Here is a 19,298-nt window from a genome sequence, read left to right as displayed (position 1 = left end):
CAGCTGTTGTCTGTCTGATTACGTCTTTATTTCCCTCTTTCTTTGAACAGGGATTCAGGTTGATATGTATCATCTCTTTGTATATTGACTAAAACAATTCCTTCTGGGTCCTTTCCAGTTCGCCTCGGTCCTTCATTATGGTTTGTTTCATTGCCTGGACTTACCTGCTATTTCTTGAAATAGATGACCTGTACCACGTTTATATTGCTTTATATTCTTTCTCAATGAACAGTTTCCTGGCTTCTGCTTCATTCATCTTTTATAGATAGTGACTTACTTGCCACTGTGTTTTATGTTTTTCTCTCTTTTAAAAACTGAATCATATCCTTTGGGCCTTTTAAGATGGATGTTCCTGAGGCTTATGGTGACGTTCCTTTCCTGGACACGGGCTACGTGTTGTATCAGTTTTTGCCAGTCTCCTAAGGAAGGCTCTGCCTGCCCAAGACTTTTAATCAGATGATCTAATTGAGATTTTTTGGGGGGGCTGCGAAGTGGTTTAGATTCCAGCCCCACAGCCACGTGAGGCGCAGTGTGGCTCCTCAGAGGAGATTCCGTTCTGCCTCCAGCAGTCACGTTGGGGTGCCCTGGCTGCCTCTCACGTGCCCATGGCTGGGCCTGTGTCTGCCCTTCCGCCTCCGTGGGGCCCTGGCCCTGTGCAGGGGTCTCCGTTAGACCCCCACATGGAGGGGACCCAGGTGTGTGTCCGGCCTTCTGGTCACCATGCAGCTTTCCTGAGGCAGCAGCCGTGGATCTACACTTTGGCTGGTACGTCCAAGGAAAAACGGTCTGGGGTTTGCTTGCCTCGCTGAGTTACTTTATATACTTCCTTTCAGACGTTTGTGGATTCCTTCCGCTCGTCTAAGCCCAGCAACATGTTATGAAAGATTTGTAAGTTCTACGTTACCCAGCCTTTAAATAACGTTAACATTCCCTTTTTCAAGAGTGTCGGATCATCTAATCCGCCATGTTGCTTGCGACAGATGTGGACACACTTCTGACATGCAAGCCAACCGTAGTAAATAAAATAAGACACCTTTCATACAGAGGAGCGGTTACACCTCTATTTTCTTACATTCCTTTCTTTTCTACATGAAAGTTAGCACATTACATGCTTATCAATGTTTTTAAAAATTGCCTATGAATTTTGAATCGTAGTTAGAAAGCTTTCTTAAATAACTTCTTTTTAAAACAAAATGTATGTGCTTTAATGACAAAAATCACAACATGCAACCTAAACAGACTGAGATAAAATGTTTAGCCCAGGTCAATAAATATCGTGATTGAGATAGATGTAGGGAGGATTATAAAATTCTTATACTTATAAAAAGTGTTTGTTTCTTTTTTTTTCATGAATGGCAGTGAGTATAAATAATTTTCTGAAGTTCACGTACCGAGAAACCTCATTTAAAATAATGTTTAAATATAGCAAAACTTCCCCTAGTAGGGTGAAAAACCAGCATTATTATCACCAGAGAGGAAAAGCTGAAAGAAAGCACAGGAAGTTAATTAGAAAACAAACTAAATCGTATTAAAGCAGTAAGAAGAAAACATCAAGTGTGATTATGCAACTCATTATAACAACATGTCACAGCAAAATTACAAGTAGACCAGGCACGCCTAGGAAAAGGAAAAAAATGCAGGTGAGCTTAAGCCCCCCCCCCCCATTTCCCCCTGTTTTATAGAGGGACCTGTAAACAAAGGACATGATAGATAAGGGACAATTAAAGTGAAAAGGGCATTTTAACTGGAGCCACTGCAGGGAAGGGAAGGCCGTACCACGAGATCACCAGCAAAGCTGCATTTAAGGACGGAAAGCATTAAATTGGGAAAGGGGGCCACTTGATATGTGAAGGACTTAATCGACAGTGAAGGTCGCACTGTTCTCAAGTTTGCACAATAAATATTTGGTACGTTGAAATTTACAAAGCAAAAACAATTTTGCCAAAGAAAATGGGCAGAAAAGTGCAGTATAATTTTTAGTTACTGACAAATCTAAAGCATGACTTAGAGAATACATATTAGCGATAGTGTTAATTAGGTTTTTAAAAAAATTTATATATGTAATTCAGTTTGTTATTTTATGATTTACCAACTTGGGATTCTCTTTCCTTTTTAGGTTATACCTTTTTTTTGATACACTTAGCCCCCAATTTAAGAAATTCAAGTCCCCATAATGGCTAAAAACAAAAAAAATTAAACCTTGGTATTTAAACATAAATAATATACCAAGTAACTCTTTGAACAAAGAAAAAAAAATCAAATACAGTTAATGGAATATTTGGAGAACACTGTTGATGAAAATGAATTACAATATTGCTAAATCTGTGAACAAAGTTAGTTATACAAGTAGAAAATTCACATTTTTAAGTATTAAACATTGTATATACATTTTTGAAACCAAGAGAACAAAAGTAAGTGCATTTATGTGTTGGACACGTTTTTATTGGGCACGGTCACGTGACAGTGAACTTGGAACCGGAGGCTCTGTAGGAAGTTAAGGTAAAGTTCCTGCCCTCCTGGGATTTACCAGTTCAGCCTGTGGACATAGGAGAGGAAAATCTATATCAATGAGGAAAAATATAAGTGCTCTAAGGATAGGCCATTTGCTAACCTAATTAACAAGAAAGAGAAAACATAATTATATACGTCTAATAATTTTAAAAATAGTAAAACAGTAGTTACAGTGAAAATGACAAATAACGAGGATCCTTGGACTAATAAAAGTGAAAATTTAAATAAAATGGACAGTTTTTGAGGAAAGTAGAAGTTGCTCCATTTAATGCAAACAATGATAGAAAACCCAGTAACCCAGTAAATGGAATAAGTTGAAAACACTGGAAATAGCGCTTTTCTAAACCTAGCAGGACACCAATGCGACCGCTGCTCCTGCCACCAGGCGTGTGCGGGCCGGGGCACAGTGACGAGCCGCACCGTCCCGGCCGTGTTGCACGGGGACAGCCCTTCGGGGGAGGAGGCGCCTGTGCTCCTGTTTCAAGGCTTCCCTGTAAATCACAGTTAGCTTTTCAAAGGCATCGCGTCCCGGAGTTAGGTCGTGTGCGTGCAGCTCGCCCCTCGGTGACTTTGACACGCCTTACGCTTCCTAGAAGTTCACTTCCATTGCTTAGATGTGACGTCGCGAATGGTATTCGTCCAACAGATGTGCTGTGTGTCCCAAACTGTGCTGAGCCCGCCGCGATCAGTAACAGATCACGCCTGTGGCCAGCGGGCACACGCAGCAGGGGAAACGGAGCCATCGCACTGAATTACCGCGCGTGGGACCAAGAGCGGTCGGGGAGGACCCCCAGGTGCTGCGGGACCCTGCGTTGGGTGGGGCTGCGGCGGCGGGCCCCACACCTGGCAGCTGGCTGCTCAGGCCGGTTTGAGCGGAGCTTGGAAACCGCTTACTCAGCAGATAGGAAGGGGAAATAAAGGACGCTCAGGAAGAAGCAGCAATTTGTGAGAAATCGGGGCTGTGTGCATCCGGCCCAGAGCAGCGTCTGACCCCAAACGGTGGGAGGCGCTCTGGACGTGCCTGTTGGAAAACACGCATGTTTCCACAGTTAAGATTTTGCTTAATTCCATCTTTAACGTTTTTACAGTGTTCCTCTTTCATCCCCGGCCACGTCCTTGAGCTGATCTGTGTGTAACATACCCTGTGACATTATCACTACAGTTTTCTGTGTTATCCATGCGAGTTGCTTGTAGAAGCTGAAAACCTCGCGGACTCTAATTATAATATGCGGACATTTTTAATACATAAAGTTCATGGATAACTTTTCATCTGTTGGTGTGAGAAGCCAGTTTACAGCCAGTAGTGCACAATAACTATGTGACTTTTTTTCAATTGTACAACAAGCTGTAGCAGGTTTATTTTTAAGAATTAATTACACAGCGTTCCTTGTCCCATTCAGGTTCCAAGTGGCAGGGATCTCAAGTCTTTACTCCCTGGCGCCATCTAGTGTCTCGTAAGGAAAACAGTGCTACACCGAAATAATTTTTTCCATCTTAAAAGTCGTTCTGAAATTTAACCGGTTGTGAGTTAAAGCCTTAACGAAAAAGCGAAGTTTCCCGAGTAAAGAGGACTTTGAACTGTGAATGGGAAGATGAGGGCAGGTGTTTACCAAGGGAGGAGAGTTGTCTATTTAGTTGGTGCTAATGAATCACATGTTTCCATTTCATTAAAAAGTTAGGTTTTTAAAATAAATCGTGGTAATCTATTCTGTTTTCCACCACATTTTTTTTAACTTGCTTTTTAAATAATTTTAATGTTTTGTTTCTCCCTTGAGCCAGCCTACTGGTTATAACTGCCGTCACCAGTCTTCTCTGGCTCAAATGCCCTCACTTTAGAAATATGTGTGAAGATCTGCTGTTATGCTCCAGAAAGGGCAGAGGCGGTCGAGGTTTGAAATTTTGAACCTCTTCCTTGCTTCAGTTGTAGGTTTTTTCCTGTAGCTCCTGAAAAAGGCTTGTGCTAATGCACGTTTCCATAGATTTATACAACATCAGAGCAGCAATCAATTTTAGAGACTCAACATGATTTTATAGGCCAGTTAGACATTGTAGTATAAGCAGAAGAGTCCGTACATGCTAAAATATCGTGTAGTGATTGTTCGTATTTTCATTTGTCTTTTATGAAAATGGTGAGTATAATATTTTTATTTTATTAACCTGAACAGCCTAGTGAAATCATGATTGATTTTATGATGTCCTTATTTACTTTGTGAGTTTCTCTAGGACTCATTTGCACCATCAGTTGTTAATGCGTTATCGCAGGCCCCTCGCCGATCGAAACGCCAGCTGCGGCTTACACAATAAATCGTGGTGCTTTTGCGACATAAAGAAGCAGAGCAAGTTGTACCTTGTCAGGTCAAAAAGCATGTTCCGAGCCTACAGGAGAGAGACCGGTGTGGCAGACCCGTCCCCCGAAGGCACTGAGTGGTGTTGAGGAGCAGTCCGGGGTGTGCAGGGGCTTCAGTGGACGACGGAAGTGGCGGTTTATACGGGGCACAGGGGACTTTTCAATGCGCAGCTGTCTGTCTGGTGGTGACTGGGGGTGAGTGAAAGTAGATTTAGTGAGCTTCCTCCCGTCCTTGAATACGTGCGACATGCAGAGGCTTCTTCCCGCCGTCCCTTGTTTGCAATAATAGCCGCCTGGCATCCCATCTGACCGCAAAGATTGTGAAGAGCGTGAGTTCGAGGCCACACAGTTCAAACCAGCGACGGGCCTTCAGTGGGTGTCATGGAGGGAGTTTCCACATGGGAATTTTATGGAGTGGAAAAGAATACCCCAAACTCAAAAATCCCCAAATAATGTCGGAAACCAGTCATGCAGAGGAGAGAAGGTGTCTGCTGTACACGGTCCCCCTTTTCCGCTCCCGCCTCTGCCACGGCCTCCACATGACGATGTGACGTGATTACACATGTCATTAGCGTCTGCCCTCAGCTCTCATCTGGACACATTTCTGTTTGATCAGCTGATAAAAATCACGAGCTAATTAGTAAAACAAGTATAAAGTTCCCACAGTAAAGAATTATTTAATTTGTTGATGATTATTTATCCACAAAGAGAAGGTTTTCATATTCAGTCAAGTCATTGAAAGGCTTGTAAACCATTTATTTTCAGAAAGCCTAATACATAGAATAGCCTTTCCTATGCTCTAGGTCCAGTAATTCCATATCTATGTGTGTGTGCGTGTGTGTGTGTGTGTGTGTGTGCATCATATAGTAACTCTATATACAGGTGATAAATGATTTATAAAATTAAATAAATGATCTAATAATGCAGGAGTGTATAAACTATTCTGTCGTTACCGAATTCTGATGCTCAGTATAACGTGAAGAGATTATGAAACCCAACCTTCATGGGCATAGAGCGAAGTCATCCAGAAACAATATGTGTGGTGGATCCTCAAACTACAAAGTCAGGAATCATCACAATAATAAGTAAACAAGCTGGTGCTGGGCAGTTGCTCCGGAGACCACTCCCCTTCCCAGCTCTTGAAGATCCATTCAGTCCCCTAAAGCTCACTTCCTGCAGCTCTTTGGTAGAGAAAAGCGCATGGGTCAGCATCCTCCTTGCCATGAACGTCTCACAGTTTCAGAAAGTCATTGTCAACACCGATTTGTCTTCAGGTCCTTTTACTTTGTCTTGACGTCCTCTCTTCCTGTTCTTGATTCATTTGTCTGCCCTTCTCTCAGCCATCACACACCCTGAACTGTGTCGCAGACGAGGTCCGACCCCAGCTCTGCTACATGTAAATCAGTGTGGAATAGAATTATAGCAACTTTCCAAACAGGGATGCTGGTTTCTGGCCCCTTTTAAAATAAATAAGGTGACATTGTCCTTGATCGCCTTACAGATAGTTACATGTTTAACATCTTGTTAGAATGTATGACGTGTATTGAAATATTTTAAAATGGAAACACTTAAAAACCATTTCCACAGGTGTCAGTAGCAAATACCACTGAGCCTCCGTCCTGACAGGCATAGGTCCGCTCGGGACCCCGCTGCTTGGCCTGTGGCTGCTCCTCTCAGAGGGTGGCTGCCAGCCCCGTTGCTGGGAGGAGCCGGGGTTCAGGAGGGGCTCTCCCTTTCCAGGCACGCAGAGGCCTTTACTTGGGGGGCGGTTGCCTGACGTTACAGAGCCCGCAGCCCAGCTGGCTGCGTTCACGCGGAACGGGCTCCACACTGGCAAGGACCGGGAGGAGCCGGCAGCCAAGGGATCAGCGCGGGTTAAGGCGCCCGCGGGGTCCGGGACCTGCCCGCAGCGCAGCGGGTGTCCAAGGGGGCGTGGCTGTGCCCACAAGTCGCCCCCGCCCGCTAGCTGGCGGTTTGGACGGGCAACCCTATTTGGTTTTAAAAACGGGATCCGCTCTAGTCCAAATAACAAATCACATCTTTAAGAACGTTTACTTAAAAACCGTGTTAGAGCTGTGCCCTCCCACCCGGCCGCCTGAGAGGGGGAGACACACCCGACTTGCGCCACGCGTCCTACACGGGGAAGAGCGAGGCGCTGTCGAGAGCTGCAGGCGCCCTTCCGCTGGCAGGCCGGGCTGAGCAAGGGGGCCGCCGCGTCTTAGTGAGACCGAGCTCCGGGAAGGAGACGTTTCGGTGAAGACGGGCAGCCGGGCCGAGCCCTGCCCTGTCCTGCGGTGCGCGGGCCGGGCCTGCAGGCTGCCGGGCCCGGCTCCTGCGTGACACCCGTGAGCCCAGGACAGCTCATTCCTGTTTTCCGCTTTAGCCCTCGCAGGCTCCGTGACGGGCTCGTCTGCGCACAGACCTGCCTTGCGGCCCGGTCTCTGGCCTGCGGCCCGCGCGCGTGCGGAGCGGGCAGAGCTGCGCCTCGGGGGCCGCGGTCCGACCCTGGCACTGCCTGGCACAGCCCCGTGCCGCGCGGCCCCCGCCTCGCCCCGGCGCCCGGACTTCTCGGGACGGTTCCCTCCCATCCCGCGGTCTCTCTGTGTCTCCAAGGCCTGTTCCTCTCTTCTTGCCAGAGCCTGTGCGTGTTCACCCCGCCCGGGATCAGGGAGGGGCGGCCCCGGCTCGTCCCCATGGGGCCCATCGCCCAGGGCACCACCACCTCCGCCTACGTGGCCAAGTCGCGGAAGACGCTGCTCGTGGAGGACATCCTCGGGGTACGTGGCTCCTCACTCTGTGCCCTGTGTAACCTGAAATGTTTAAGAAGGGTGACATGTCATGTTGACGTTATCATTTAAGGCGTTTTATTAAAGCATTAACGCAAGATACAGGCCAGTAAGTGAACTCGGAAGTAAATTCTTTGTACTCAGAAAACCGTGGCTTACATACCCGCGAAGCGCAAGATTTGAATAGTTTTTATTTGAATGGCTGCCAGTGAAGTTAAGCTTAAAACTGTATGTTCCGCTTCAGGAAAGCTGAATGACGACTATCCCGTGTTTCATGTCTTAGCAGAGGATGTATGTGCATGAACAGCCGCTGCTGGGTGACAGGTGACCCCGAGTTTTAGTGGCGCCCTACAACAATGCCCCGCTGTTCCCGCGAGTCCGTGGACCAGGCCTTTTGCTGCTCTGGGCTGTGTTTGACTGGTTTGCTTACACATCTGACGTCAGTGGCCCCCCCACAGGAACTGGCTGGTCTCAGGGGGCCCCACTCTCCTTGTGGGTCCCGCCCCCACCACCCTGGCATGGACAGCCTGATGTGGCCTTACAGTGGCAGCGGGGTCCTCAAGAAGGAGTCAGAACATGCACAGAGGTCCTCAAGCCTGCCTGAGACTCTCTCCCCTCTCACTGGCTGCAGCAAACCCATGGGCAGGCCCAGACTCGGTTCAGGGCACTGGTGGAGGCCATGGGTCAGGGGACGAGACCGTGTGGAGCCTCGTGTGGCCTCGGTCTCCCACGGTGCCTGTGAGCATGGTGAGCCGGTGTCGCCACGTGAGCTCAGCCTTCCCGGGTGACAAAGGCACAGACAAGTTTCTAGGCGTAACGAGTTTGCTCTGAAGAACTATTGATTAGGCCCCTGAAATCTGGGTTTTAATTTTGGTTCTGCCTCGATCTGTATGACCTTGAGCAAATTAGGTAACTAGTTATTTTATTTTTTAAAAAGGAGGAAAAAGGGAAGTAGTTGAAGTACGTGCTGTATAATATAGTTGAATAATGACCAGACTGGCTAGGACTCTAGGTCTTGATTATCCCCGTCACAAAAAGGAAAGATGATTTGGGACGTGATAGGGGTGCTCACCAAAGGCTGTGACGGGGGGTCACGTGGCAGGATGTGAATGCTCTGTCACAGCAGCATGTTGTCACCTAAACCTGCACAATGTGTCATGCCAGATACACATCAATTTTAGAAAGTAAGTACTAGAAGTAGAAATTGTAAGTTGCCATTGGAAAGGTTCGATCATACATTGCAGACTTTCAGAAGATTTGTAAATTGTGAGTATAGATCTGTATTTTCCTAGATTCATGCAAAGCATCCCACAGACAGAACCTGGATACATGGAATTGGTGTTTTGATATTAATTCATTTGATTTTCCTGTATTTTGAGAGATTTTGCTAAGCTGGAAATCTATTAAAGTCAAAGAACCAATTTCATGTCTTATGAAAAAAATGGATAATTATTGGATGATTTGAGTATTTAATATGAGTCTTTGAGGTTCAGTTAGAGTGAATGTCATTAACACCCACTTCTGTGTTACTCTCACTTGCAAAATAGAAGAGAAAAGGTTTATAATTTTCTTCATATGGTATTTACATGTGGAATTATTTTCACTGGTGACATTGTACCTGAAAAGCCCTTATGAAAGTTCTGGCACGATACAAGGTGATGAATAATAAATGTTAGCCGTGATAATTACGTTTGTTACTGCATGAAATTGATATACATTAATTGCTTAAATTCTTGCATACAAAAGTGAATATCAAAGCAGGATGAGTGGATGGGTTCCGTGTTGCTAAAGATAAACGTTGTCTTACACAGTGTTTACAGTGGCCACGGTCCTTTGGCTTTTCCTTGAAAAGTTCTGATTATTGATTAAAAGTACTAGGTGATTTGTGATAGAAAGAAGAATCACAGCTTCATTATTCCATTTCTTGCACTGAGTGTATATCTTCTCCCATTTTACTTTTCAGGATGAACGATTTCCAAGAGGCACTGGGTTGGAGTCAGGGACGCGGATCCAGTCCGTCCTCTGTTTGCCCATCGTGACTGCGATCGGCGATCTGATCGGCATCCTGGAGCTGCACCGGCACTGGGGCAAGGAGGCCTTCTGTCTGCGCCAGCAGGAGGTGAGGCCCCGCCCCCGCCCCGCCCCCGCGGGCCCCGCCCCCTCCGGACCCCGCCCCCTGGGTCCCGCCCCCCTGGGCCCCGCCCCTCAGGGCTCCTGCAGGCTGTGCACTGGGCGGCGGTCCGGTGAACAGCGTTGTGATACTAAATACTAAAGATTTTCAAAGCTTTTCTGTTTTGCAGTTAATATTTAGAGAGGGGAATAATTACCTGGCAACGCAGCCGTTTTTAAAGTAGGATCCCATTTTAACAATGAAAGTAAAAATATGTCATATTGCAAATCAAACAAAGGGGCAGATACTTGGGAGAGTTTGCACATTCCGGGGGTCCTCATGTCTCCTTCCCAATGTCGTCTCCCGGGAGCACGTCCTGAATGAAGGTCCCAGCGCCAAATCCGCGTGGAAAACCATGAGTCCCGTCCACTCTTCCCCGAATGGCAATTGGCATTCATACTAAAATCCAGCGCCGCGGGGACCTGCCCGCCACACCCCGTGCCTTGCGCCCCGTCCACTGTCCCTGCTCCAGGTGACACCTGCCCGCCCCTCCCCCTGCCCAGGCACCCTGGGCCGCGGAGCAAGGCCGCCCAGCTCAGGTCCGAGCCTGTGGGTGTCCTCGTCCTGCCCAGGCCCAGCCGCCCCCTGCAGTGACGACCCCGAGTGCGGCCCCCTCGGCGGGGCCAGCCTGAGCGCGCCTGTCCCGTGAGCCCCGTCCTCCCTTCCTCGGAGCCCGTCCCTGGCCGGCACGCGGTGCGCTCACCCCCTTGGCGTCCTGCCTTTTTCTGTCCCCCGGGTCAGTCCTGCGGTCTTGGGCGCTGTGTCGCGGGCACCTCGCAGGCCCCCAGTAAACAGGCACTACGTGAGTGGATAACGAAGTCAAATAGTGGCTTTAGAACTTGTCAGCCAAGTGTTAGAAATACTTCACCACTTTTGAGTGGTCATTAGAGGCTCTTTTAGTAGTATTTTTATTAAACTAAAAGTGGTTATTTTACGTTAAAAATCATTACACTCTTGCTCTCTTAATCCATTAATTTTTCTTTTTATCCAAAATGAAGAGGAACAAGGAAACATCCTATTCCATTGTAAAGGGGGGGAGGCGGGGCAGGGAGACCTGGTTCATGTTTGGTGCTTCGTGTTTGACAAAATATGTAAAAGCACAGCGAAGTCCTGAAGTTTTTCACATACATTGTGGGAGAGTCCTTCACAGGACGTCTGCTCGTGGCTAATGGCACTTTTTCCGTCCTTGCGTTTCAGGTCGCAACAGCCAATCTTGCCTGGGCTTCCGTCGCGATTCATCAGGTGCAGGTGAGTCCGTGGTTTTCGGGGGGGCCTCCCGGCAAGGAGCTGCCCCAGAGGCGCCCCCGGGGAGGGAGGCAGGGCCCAGCGGAGCCTCGTGCTTTCTGTCTGCATCTTAGTTCATTGTTTGTAAAATTTTCATCTGTTCCCTTAGGTATACTTACTTTCTGCCTTAATTACCTTGCAGTTATTTTTATATCTTTGTATATAATTGCACATCGTTTGTGCAATAAATGAATGTATGTGCCCAGTTATGACTTCTGTTTTTCTCTAAAAGCCCAGAACAACCGCCTATTGGCAGTAACATTGATAATTTTATGACTCCACTTCCTGAGTTAAAGCATCCTCTGCACCACATGGTGTACGCAAACCTAAATCTTAAATTTCAGATCCCTGGTTCTTTAGAAAAAAAAAAAAAAGATCTAATTTACAGACTGCACGGAGTTTTCCTGGTAACTAGACGTGTCAGGTCAGGAATGCTGCAGGGTACAATTCTGCTTTGCATCTTCCGCGCCTTTTCGTGGCCGTTTTGTTTTCCTGGGTCCACGCGGCCAGCTTGGGTTAAAGAGGGACGGTGTGCGGGGGACGCGTGTGCCCCGTGTAGGGTGATGGTCCGAGGGGCAGGGAGCCGGGGGCCCGATGGGAGAGTGCGTGCGTGGAAGCAGCGCCCAGGCCTGCTCTCTGTCCTGCGGCAGTGGAGACCGGCCCCTCCCCGCGCTCCCCGGGGGCTGAGCAGCTCCCCGCCGCCTCCTGCCGGGGTCACAGATGTGAGCCCAGCCCTGTTGGGGTCTGCAGTGTCCAGCGAGGTGATACATGCGAAATGCTTAGCAGCTTAAGCATTCCAGAACAAATGAGTTGTGACGATATTATTCTTACATTATAGACTATGTGGTTGTGTTATACCTTTTAAAATAAAAGGAGGTCAGCAGCCTTTTGGAGTCTTCACTTTTCACTGAGCCGGTGTCTCTTGTCATTAACAGCCTTTCTTTTCTGGGGCAGGTGTGCAGGGGCCTGGCCAAGCAGACTGAGCTGAACGACTTTCTACTGGACGTCTCGAAGTGAGTGTCCGCTGGGGGTGGGAGCTGTCACTGAGCATGGCTGTGGTCAGTGCCGGCCCGGCGGTGACGGGCTGCCACAGGTGCGGGGTGCCGAGTTCGCGTGACGAGTTTCGTTCCCAGTTTGCTGTGTGCTTTCTGTGTAGACTCCCTGGACCCCGCCAGAGACCCCAGGTGTCCGTGGGGGAAAAGTAGCAGCAGCAGCAGGAGGGGAAGTGTTCTGGTTCGTGTTTTCCCAGAAAGTGCTCTCGGGCACTTCCCGCAAACGTCAGCCCATGAAAGCCTGTTGTTAATGTGACGGTGTTAGTTTCCTCATGTGGAGTAGCTCAGACACAGCTCACTGTCCCGGAAAAGCTCCCTGGCTGGAGAGGGAGCAGTCACAGACACCAGTGGAATTCCAGGTTCACGAGGGCTCTGCTGGACGGGGCAGGCCTTCTGCTCTCTGACCCGCACGCTTACCCTTGGCCCCTGGAGCCCCCAGGTGTGGTCGGGGTCACGTCCTCCCAGCCCGCTGCAGGCGGGGGGCACACTAGGACCTGCTGTCTCTCAGGACCTCCATGACTCATGGGTCTGAAGTCGCTGCTTTGTGTTACTCTGTTTCCTTAAACATAAAGTTAGAGAAATACGGAATCAAATGTGATTTCTTTAGATCCCCAAATTCACATGTTTTCTTGGAGGTGAAATTAAACAGCAGCTGTGGGACCCATGATGTTATTTCAAAACACAGAGCGAGCGAAGCCTTTTGCCTTCTCTTGTTCGTGTGTGTGAGTATCGTGTGAGTCCTGCGAAGCCCCGTTAAATCCCTCCTGTGACACCTTCCGTTTGCCCTGCAGTCCAAGGTCCGTCTACCTTCCTTCCCACCTTCCTTGCCGTGCGTTCCTTGGCGGGCGGGGCCGTGAGCGTGTCCCAAGTCTTAGCGCCGTCAAGGCCGATGACTGGCCTTTAAATGACAGGCATTGTGTGCGGCTGTAAGTCCCCTTAGTGACGAGGGTGTCGCTCAATTCCCCCGCCCCTGGACGGAGGGCACCCCTTGCTGACCGACTCTCAGTGGGGAGCCTTCTCGGCGTGTTTGTATCCCTGTAACACATGCCTGTCCACTCACCCACTTGCCAGCTCACGTCTCACGCGTCCACCAGCGGCCTCCAGCCCGTCGCCTGGGTGTTGAGGACAGCGGTTGCGCTGTGGGAGGCCAGCAGCCCCGAGCGTCATCTGTTCGCTGGCGTCTCTTCTCCGATGAGTTGGGCGGCTTTCCCAGGATGTTCAGTGTCACCCAGCTTTTCGCTTTTGGGGGGCACTTTGCGTGTTAACCGTGTTAATGAGATGTAGCTTAATGTTTTCGTGTCAGGCAGAAATTATTGCTGATGATGCTAAATGTGGTGAACCCAATTTTATCCCTCCCCAGTTATAGTTAAATGCTACAAACTTCCTACCTCAGTACTTACCAATAAAGTAGCTGCTTAACACACCCTCAGAAATTAGGGTCCTCGTACTGGACTCTAATGAGTAAAGTTTCATTCATCTCTTCAAAGTAATATTATCGATTGTTCCACAAGATGAGAAAAATCAGACATCTTTATGTTTTTTTTAATTTTATTTAAATGTAGACAAAACTGGGAAATGTACTCAAAGTTTAACATGCTTGGTGTTTCTCAATAAGGTTACTGACTTGTTTTATGTCCTTTTTTTCAGGACATATTTTGATAACATAGTCGCAATAGATTCTCTACTTGAACACATAATGGTACGTGGCCTCGTTTTGAAAATGCCTTTATCTACCCTGAGATGCACGTCGGACACAGGGTGGGACCTTTAGTGTATCAGACGTGCAGGCTGTTGTAAGCAGGTGAACAGGGACCTGCAGGTACCACCTTGATTTTTTTTTTTTTTATCACTTCTATTGGTTTCAGAGGGTTTTGAATAACGTTTTGAATAATATCTCGGTGTTTTTCGTTACTTAGTGACGAGCTTTGAAAACATGTGGTTTCGTTTTGGAGCCTTTGCCTGTGGGCCGTGTGGGGAAGTCCCGCCCGAGTCTGGCTGATGCTGCGGCTCCTCCTCCTCAGCGTCAGTCTGCAGTCCTCCCTCTTCTAGAAGGCTAATGGGCGCCGGGAGCTGAAGGTCACGCAAAATGGGGTTTTATCCGTGTCCCCCTGCGTGGCTGCTCTGGCGGTTTGGGGAGACTCCGCTGGAGAAGTGACCTCCAATGGTCAGAGTGACACGCACGGTTGCCCGTGGGCGACCAGGCGCGATTGAGGCCATTTGTGCCTGTTGGGCACTTTGATTAGTGGCATTTCTGCTTCCTGTTGTTTTCCTGGTTTTCCTCTAAATGCATAGCCATCCTGCCCAGTAAGGAGTCGCCTCACCTCCAGGTTTCCTGGTGTCTGTTCTCTGGCCTCTTTCTGTCCGAGCTCAGGGCCGGAGGCTGTGGGCTGTTGGAGGGTCAGTGTCCTGGGAGACAGGAGGTGACCAAGGGTGTCAAGAGTGACATTAGGCTTTGCTACTTTCAGCGCGTTTCTCCAGTAGTTAGGTTCATCGAAGGTGTTATTTAGCAATAAAAAGAATACTTCATTGCACAGGAAAAAAATAACTTATTTGGTTATGACAAGACTTAAGAAATTTCTAAAGAAGTGAAAAGTATTAAGAATGTGAAAATATAAAGATATGATACAGAGTAACAGAGCCTGTGCTTGGAGGACCAGAAACACTTGTCGGCTGGTCCTTCTGCTGTTGATGTCTTTAAAGACGCCTTTACGGAGCTGTGATTCACGTATCCTGCTGCTCGTTCGCTGGAGGGGTCCCCTCAGTGGCCTGGGGTCATGCTGCCCTTGCAGAATGACTTGAGAAACGCTCCATGCTTTTCTGTGGACAGAGACAGAACGAATCACGAGTTCTGCTCCTTCAAGGCTGGACGCAAATCACCTGCTAAGCCCTGCGGGTGTTCTGGGAGGCAGCTCTGTGATCCCCTGTCCAGCGTCTTTGGTGCCCCAAGTCCTTTCAGGGTGTCGTCGTCCCCGTTTGCTGAGAGCTGTCTTGGGCGTCTGTTAGATTCTTGTGCAGACGGCAGCTGGGGCTCTGATCCAGTGAGTGAGTGTCCCCCCAGTCTCGCCCTCCTGGCCGGTCGTCTGGGGAGACAGGCAGACAGACGCTGATGAAACAGCACCATCAGGGGGACTGAGGTCATAGGAGGGGCTGGGAAGCCGGAGTCCGTGGTGCGAAGGCTCATCGGGAGGGGAGACCGAGGCGAGGGAGCTGCCGGGGGTGCCTGCAGGGGAGGAGAGAGTGGGGTGTCGCTCTGCAGGCAGGCAGGCCCTTCCTTTTTCCAGAAAATTGTTCACTTTATTCAGAGTTTTATGATGATGACCATGAACACGTGACAGCAGGGTAACCAGCCAGCGTGACCCTGGGCACCAGGGATGCAGACTCACTGCAGATGGTTAACCTTCGGCAGCGCAGGGCTGCATTATTATTTACTGATCCGGGTCTCGTGGCGTGGCCCGCTAGACGGGCGGCCCCTCTGTGCTCCCCAGCAGCGCTGCCCGGCGCCTTCTCCAGGCCTTGGCGCCCTCGTCCTCCCTCGGGTGTTCAGTGAGAGGCCTCGGGTTCGGAGCCCGTATGTGTTCTAACCGCAGGCTGGCCCCCTGGTTTGTAAAGGGCCAGATGCACTTCCCGGGCCACACATCACGGGCTGTGCTCTGTGGTGACTGCTCAGCCCCGCCCGTCCAGCGGCCCTCAGTGTCGCGCAGAGGAACGCACATGGCTCTGGGCCACCAAACCTTCCCTTACAAAAGCGGCGATGGACCTGAGCTGGCCGCTGCCCTGGCCCTTGCTTGGCACGCGGGGCACCGTGGGAGCCAGAAGCAGTTTCTGTTGTCAGGGAACTCCCAGGCCAGCGGGGGAGACGAGCTGGCTGGAACTTGTGATACTCACGGGGCCTGGCAGGCGCTGCCCCTGGGTTCTGAGCCCGGCGGAGTCGCCGAGGGAGTGAGCGCAGACGGGGGCCGTGAAGGCGGCGTGGGGCGCGAGGACGAGGAGCCGGGCCCCCGCCGGGCCCCTGGCCGCCTCTGGCTGCTCCCCGATCAGCGTGTGGGCCAGCTTCTGTGTGAGGCGCTCTGTTTTCCTCTGGCCACGAGGCGGCTCCGGTGCCTCCCACGTAGGCGTTGGGACACCTGCCATCCTCGGAGAACTCCTTCTTCTTCTCTAAGGGACGGCTTCACGTCTGTCATCTGGAGGGTGGAGGTAGCCAGAATCCTCAGTGCAAGTAAATATGCTATTTGCAACGTAACTGTAGGCTCAGCCCCCTGGGGACAGCGAGGGTCTGTTGGCCTCAGACAAACACTTGCTGAAGGAAATTGATAAACGAAAGGATGACAAAGCGAATACACGGTTTTTCGTCTAGAAACGGAAACGCACATTTGTCAGGAAAGCACAGAGCGCTGAGACAGCAGCTGGGATGGGGTCAAGTTCCCGGTCCTCTGGCTACGAGCCGTGCGATGGTAGACACACGGCCGCCATCTCCATGCCTTGGTTTCCCTAAACGACATACAGCGACAGTGCTTCCTGCCTCAGTGTTGTCGTGAGGACTGAGTGTTCGTGCCCACAAAGCGTGTAAAGACGTCCGGCACCTACCAAACACTGAACAATTTAGGAAAACACAAAAACGTCAGTGGGAAGACCGTGTCCCGCTAGGGGTTATAGCTCATATTTTTACAACTGGCAGTTCGCAAACCCCGACCAGTCGGAATGGAAGCTTCCCCGGGAGCAGACAGAGGCCCAGACTGAGGCGTGCGGGGTGGGGGCGGGGGCGTCTGAGAGGTTCCGGGAGGGGCGCCCGGGTGGCAGGCAGACTCCCAGGGGACGAGGCTGCTGGATCCTTCCCTTCCTGTACGGAAGGGCCTCAGTGCAGTTCGCCTCTGCACTGCCCAGCGGTGAACTGAGCAGGGCCGCCGGCACGTGGGTGTTTTCCAGTAAATACCTGTCCTGTTTTCGTTCCACGGCTGGGAGCCTGCAGATGGGGAAGGGCGGCGGAATGCACTGATCTTTGCCCTCGACGATAGCAGCATTTTCAGCCTTTTTTATCTCATGGAGCACATACGCTGATGGCGGAAGTTCTGCTGATCTGACACAAAAATAGGCATCGTGATTCATTCACACAGGGCAGCCATTGCTGTGCCGGCTGCTGTCTTTGTTTTTGATTTGACAACTAAGACAAAGAGGTCGGTGGCCCTGACTAAAGAGGCAGGTCCTCTGTGTTCCAAAAATTCTGGTGGTACACCGGTTGAAAATCGCTGGTATAGGGGGGACTTGAGCATCGTGGATTTCAGAACCAATCCTTCGCCGCTACCAGGAGACAGCTGGTGTACTTACGTTTCGGGGACTCAAACATTAAATGTGGACTTCCGACCGTGTGGGGGTCGGGTCAGGGGTGAACTGTGTTTCGGCATCCAGCACATGGCAAGGGAGCCCGGCAGCTGTGCATTTCCTCACATTGGTGTCCGCTAGTGTTAGCACGTTAGCAGTAACTACATACTTTATATTTTGTATTTACACACCTTTATTCAGTTAGTGATGCTAATTTCCCATGCAAGGCAAGCATAGAAGAGCTGAAATTAATATTTGCGTGTGATGCAGTTTCCCTGTAAACTCTGAGTTTCTCGCCGGCTTATTCCTGTTTTATTGTTTGTCTTCAGATATATGCAAAAAACCTGGTGAATGCAGACCGCTGTGCACTCTTCCAGGTGGACCACAAGAACAAGGAGCTGTATTCCGACCTTTTTGACATTGGAGAGGAAAAGGAAGGGAAGCCTGTCTTCAAGAAGACCAAGGAGATCAGGTACAGCCAGAGCCGACGTCCGTGCGCTGTGCGTGCAGCCATGCAGGTGTCCCGTGACCCACTGTTCTGTGCCTTCCACAGGAGCGCTGACAGTGCTTGTCATGCTGTGATATCATTCCCACCAGGACCCGCCTCCTGAAGGTAGTACTTCTGGGAATGACATTGCAGTGCCAGCGACACCGCGCCTAGGAAGCTTTAGCGTCACTCCTGGAAATGCCGTCTTCCGGAGGCGGTCCTTTTGGAAATCATGTTGGAAAAACTTACTAGTGCTCCCAGGTAGGTAAAGGCGCCCCCCACCTGGATGGAGTCTGCAGGTTTTCCCACGGCTAGGAGCAGGGCGTACGCACTTCAGCGCTTGGGCGCCCACTGGTCCCCAGCCGATGGGGCTGTCTCAAAGCCCAGACCACGGTGGGGGCAGAGCTGCCACGCTGGGTGACCGCGCGTCGGTTTAACCAGCGGATCGACACACTGCTGCTGCATCTGTCGTTCTGTATGTGACAGCTTTGGTCACTTATAAGGGAACAGAATGTCACAATCTGAGCGCCTGCAAGGAGCACTGTCAAAACTTTCCAGGATCAAGCTTAGCATTCAGAAATGGAAATGGTTTTAGACATCTGCTTTTTATTTTTCTCTCCGCGTCTCGTTTAACGATTTTCCACATAATCCTCTAGAGTGCTTTGGTCATAATGGCGTCTGGGTAAAGCACTTATTCATTAAGGGCTGTTGTTCCTATGGGCTGCCTGGCAAGTGATGGAACCAGCCAGGGGAAGGGGACCGCTGCCCTCCCGGCACGTCCTGTTCCCGGTCCTGGGGAGGTCTGGCCCGTGCCCCACGCCCACGGCACGCTGACCTCCAGGCAATGCCTGTTTTATTAATGGTGACATTTTGGCTGGTCTGGTTTTTAGACCTCAGCCGGTCTGGACGGAGTCGCTCAGGTGAAGCCCCTTCTGCTGCGCGGAGGGTTTGCCTCCCACGCACGCGGAGCCGGGGTGGCAGCGGGGGGCGGGGGCAGTGAGAGGCCCAGGGTCTGGGGCTCGGGCCGCCGCCCGGGATGTGGATGAAGCCGCGGGCAGATGGCCCTGGACCGACCGAGAAGCCCGGCGCAGGCCTCGCAGCGTGCTGGGCACAGCCGCGCACCGCTGTCCTTGGCTGTGTTCGTGGTATTCACGGCGCATGGGGACCAGGATGTGACCCCTCGTGCTGGACGCGGCGTGCGCGCCCCTGTCAGTGTCTTGAGAGTCTGTCTGGTTTCGCTTTCAAATTTTTCTCTGTGAAAACCCTTACGGTGGAGCTTTATTTCAATAGTGAATATCTCCTACAATGTTGGAAACGTAATGTTACAGAGTTACTTTTCGGCCGC

The 19,298-nt window shown here is 50.4% G+C and overlaps 1 protein-coding gene across 2 annotated transcripts in view; it reads left to right on the top strand.

Moving 5' to 3' along the window:
• Window positions 1–19,298, top strand: part of PDE10A (phosphodiesterase 10A) — a 192,835-nt gene that overhangs the window by 141,467 nt on the left and 32,070 nt on the right. For both annotated transcript variants that reach the window (XM_090280712.1, XM_090280711.1), the window contains exons 6-11: window positions 7,495–7,635; window positions 9,608–9,763; window positions 11,012–11,062; window positions 12,053–12,111; window positions 13,798–13,849; window positions 17,796–17,938. In XM_090280712.1, the coding sequence (XP_090136838.1) occupies window positions 7,495–7,635; window positions 9,608–9,763; window positions 11,012–11,062; window positions 12,053–12,111; window positions 13,798–13,849; window positions 17,796–17,938 (602 nt within the window). The remainder of the gene's footprint in view (window positions 1–7,494; window positions 7,636–9,607; window positions 9,764–11,011; window positions 11,063–12,052; window positions 12,112–13,797; window positions 13,850–17,795; window positions 17,939–19,298) is intronic.

This window comes from Furipterus horrens, unplaced genomic scaffold (assembly GCF_987537825.1).
Source record: "Furipterus horrens unplaced genomic scaffold, mFurHor1.1.pri manual_scaffold_6, whole genome shotgun sequence".
Lineage (NCBI taxonomy): Eukaryota > Metazoa > Chordata > Mammalia > Chiroptera > Furipteridae > Furipterus > Furipterus horrens.
The sequence above is the reverse complement of the archived record's forward strand: the minus strand, read 5'-3'. Positions and strand labels throughout refer to the sequence as shown.